At 35.8% G+C, this 2787-nt stretch overlaps 1 protein-coding gene across 1 annotated transcript; it reads left to right on the forward strand.

Annotated features, from left to right (window-relative positions):
• Positions 1–1556: 1556 nt before the first annotated feature.
• LOC149213573 (uncharacterized) lies at positions 1557–2505 on the forward strand. The gene is made up of 3 exons (XM_089390776.1): positions 1557–1912; positions 1989–2044; positions 2139–2505. Exons 1-3 carry the CDS (start codon positions 1636–1638, stop codon positions 2193–2195), a joined length of 390 nt encoding a protein of 129 aa, XP_089246902.1. The 5' UTR covers positions 1557–1635; the 3' UTR covers positions 2196–2505.
• The last annotated feature ends 282 nt before the right edge of the window (positions 2506–2787 follow it).

A 2787-nucleotide genomic window follows, 5' to 3' on the forward strand; every position in this document is an offset into this window, starting at 1 on the left:
ACCATGTGCATACTTGTTTGTTTAATGTAGTACATCTTATATAAAAAGAGGGAAAAGTGGTCGAGGTGTTGAAGTGCTAACAAATGAAAATGGGAAATGCCAGGAATACCTTCATGCTCCAAACTATGTATGGAGATATAACATCATTTAATTATAGCTCGTCTTTAGAACATATTACTATTTTATATAAACAATTATTTTGCAATATGGCATGAGAAATGATTGTCCAAGTTACTATACTTTGTATTTGCAAAATTAGGTGGACTTGCACTGATTTTTTATGACAAGGCGCGACCCAAATTTTATATTGCAATAGAAGACATAGTTGCACAGTGTTGTATCTATAAGTGTTCAACAAATTCCATTTCTAGACAAAAATTTTGCCCCTCCAATTTTTTTTTTTTACAGGGAAATTGGTAGATATATGATTCATTGGCATTTTGTGGGGGGTAACTTAATTCATCGATTACTTCCCACCATAACTTAAGCAAGACTTTGCATTAAAAAACATATAAGAATAAGATGTAAATAAATATACTTACTTCTCACCATTATTTATGTAGGAGTGAAATTGTAAATGTGTAGACATCCCAATTTATTAGTTCCTTTCAAATCAAGACTATAGGATTCAATTTGCCTATTAATTTAACATTGACCAATGCAAATTATAATGTCGTATGCAATATTTTCTAGAGCATAATTTCTAACTTTAGATTGCATTCTTGTTTTAAATAAATTTTTAATTTTGCATTCAATACATTTACTTATATTTAAAAAATTAACCGTAACAAAAATTTAACTTCTTCCTCTTCTATCTTCCCCACCCTTATTTCAGAAATATACTAATTTATTTAAATAATCATTTTTTAATATAAAAAAAAAAAATCCAAATTTTAATTATTTTTAAAATACCTTATAAAAATGTATTCAAATTAAGTTAATTTTTCATCTCTTAAATGTTTTATTCAAATTAAATTAATTAATCATATATTAAATATTTTATTCAAATTAGTTTAATTGGTCATATATTAAATATTTTGTATATGATAATGATATACCAAATCAAGAAAATATACAATTAAATAAAAAAACTGTTATTCGTGGAAATAAATAAAATGTCAATGGATCACGTGATTCCTCAAAAAGCTAAAATCAATTTAGTTGATTGGAAATGATTAGGGATTTATAATTGTTTAATTAATTGCACATGTTTAAGCTTTATAATCGTTTGTGGGTGAAACTTTCACATTTCACCGTATGCCAGGTCGAATTTTGGTCTTACAGAACAAAGATTTGAGTTCACAATAATCTGTATAATTTATTTTTTGTGTGCAAAGATCCTGATGTAGCCCAGCCCACACGGGCCCGCACTTTACACGTAAGCTCTCCTTTACACTTGGTTTTCGACTTTTGTGATGTGGTGGATTTGGTTTGTTATGCCGGCGGTTGTATGTGATGTGGCAATGGATATTTTTCGTTGGTAAATGGAATGTTTTAATGTGGCATTTATGGCCCAGCTACCAGCCTCAGTTTTGGTTCCTTCGTTCGCTCTTGCCAAAATGTCTCGGTGGTCCGGTCATTCACGACCCTTCCCCGCTTTTGTGCAGTCTGGTGAGGGTTTGAGAGCTCCCCTGTATGGCTCCTCCTCGAACGTTTATGGCAGTCTCTGTCCCTTTGTCGGTTGCGGTTGCAAACGTGAACTGGTCTCTTGAGCTTGTCTGTGTGATGGTCTGTGGTTTTCTTTTGTGGCTCGAGCCTGTCAGGGCTCCAGAGGTATGTCTGCGCGAGCTCCTTCTTGGTTGTAAGTCCCTCGGCTTTGGTCAATATTTTAATATTGTGAATGCAGTCCCACTGCTTTTGTTGGTGATTCGAGCACAAATACAGGGTGAACAGCTTCGGCAACTATGCACAGGTAACTATTCTTCTCCTTGATTTATCCCTCTCTTCATCTGGTATTGAATCTAACCAGAATGCGCCTTCTGTCTCAGGTTCTGTAAGCTTGTCAGTGGCTCAACTCCTCAGCTTCTCGGTCCAACTGACTCAGGTACGCCAGGGTTTCCATTTGTCCTCTTTTTTTGTTCTTTCCTCCTGATCTTTCCGTAACAATGGCTAACCAAACCCTTGCTTTACCCTTGCAGGTCTATGGTTCGACCTGGGAGCTTGGACTCCTTTGCGATTTTTGGCTCTCGAAGTAACAGTTTTCCTCCTGGTAGGCTCTGGTGTCTAAGTCCTGTCGGTTTACAGTCAGGGTCTTATTTTGGTTCTGGTATGGTCGGTCTTTTGTTGTCTGGTGGCTTTATTTGACTCGAGATGCTGTCAATGGAATGCATGTGAACTTGTTTTGGCCTCTGTTTGGGTTATCCGCTATATTCGATTAACAAAAATGAAGAACCGACTCTTTCATGAAACCCTAACCTAGGGTTTGTCCCTCCTGGACGATGTTGCTTGTCTTTGGTTTACCATGACTGTATTATAATATGGCTTGAATGACAATTTATGTTACTCGTCTTTGGTGTACAATGACTGGATTATAAATATGGTTTGAACGACAATTTCTGTGGACGTTGTTCTATGTATTTTTTTTAATTATAAAAACTTGGAAAAGTTACCAGGATTACCTGTGTCTATTTCTGTCACTTTGTTCCACTGTAATTCTATGGGAGATCTAGTCCTCACGCTCCCCAACTGGTATGCCTTCGTTCTGTTGTATCGTGTGAATGCTTTCATGAATTTCTGCTTGTTGAAAATGTCTGGAATTGTGATCTGCAGTGGTTAATTGTAGTACGC

This window comes from Pinus tabuliformis, chromosome 1_1 (genome assembly GCF_031772625.1).
Source record: "Pinus tabuliformis cultivar Carrire ecotype Pingquan chromosome 1_1, CPIR1, whole genome shotgun sequence".
NCBI classification, from domain to species: Eukaryota; Viridiplantae; Streptophyta; class Pinopsida; order Pinales; family Pinaceae; genus Pinus; species Pinus tabuliformis.

Excerpts from the sequence above, each read along its gene's own strand:
- LOC149213573 (XM_089390776.1), top strand. The coding sequence starts at position 1,636 with ATGGCTCCTCCTCGAACGTTTATGGCAGTCTCTGTCCCTTTGTCGGTT. Across the intron at positions 1,913-1,988 it reads GCTTCGGCAACTATGCACAG|GTTCTGTAAGCTTGTCAGTG; the intron begins GTAACTATTCTT and ends CTTCTGTCTCAG. Across the intron at positions 2,045-2,138 it reads TCTCGGTCCAACTGACTCAG|GTCTATGGTTCGACCTGGGA; the intron begins GTACGCCAGGGT and ends TTACCCTTGCAG.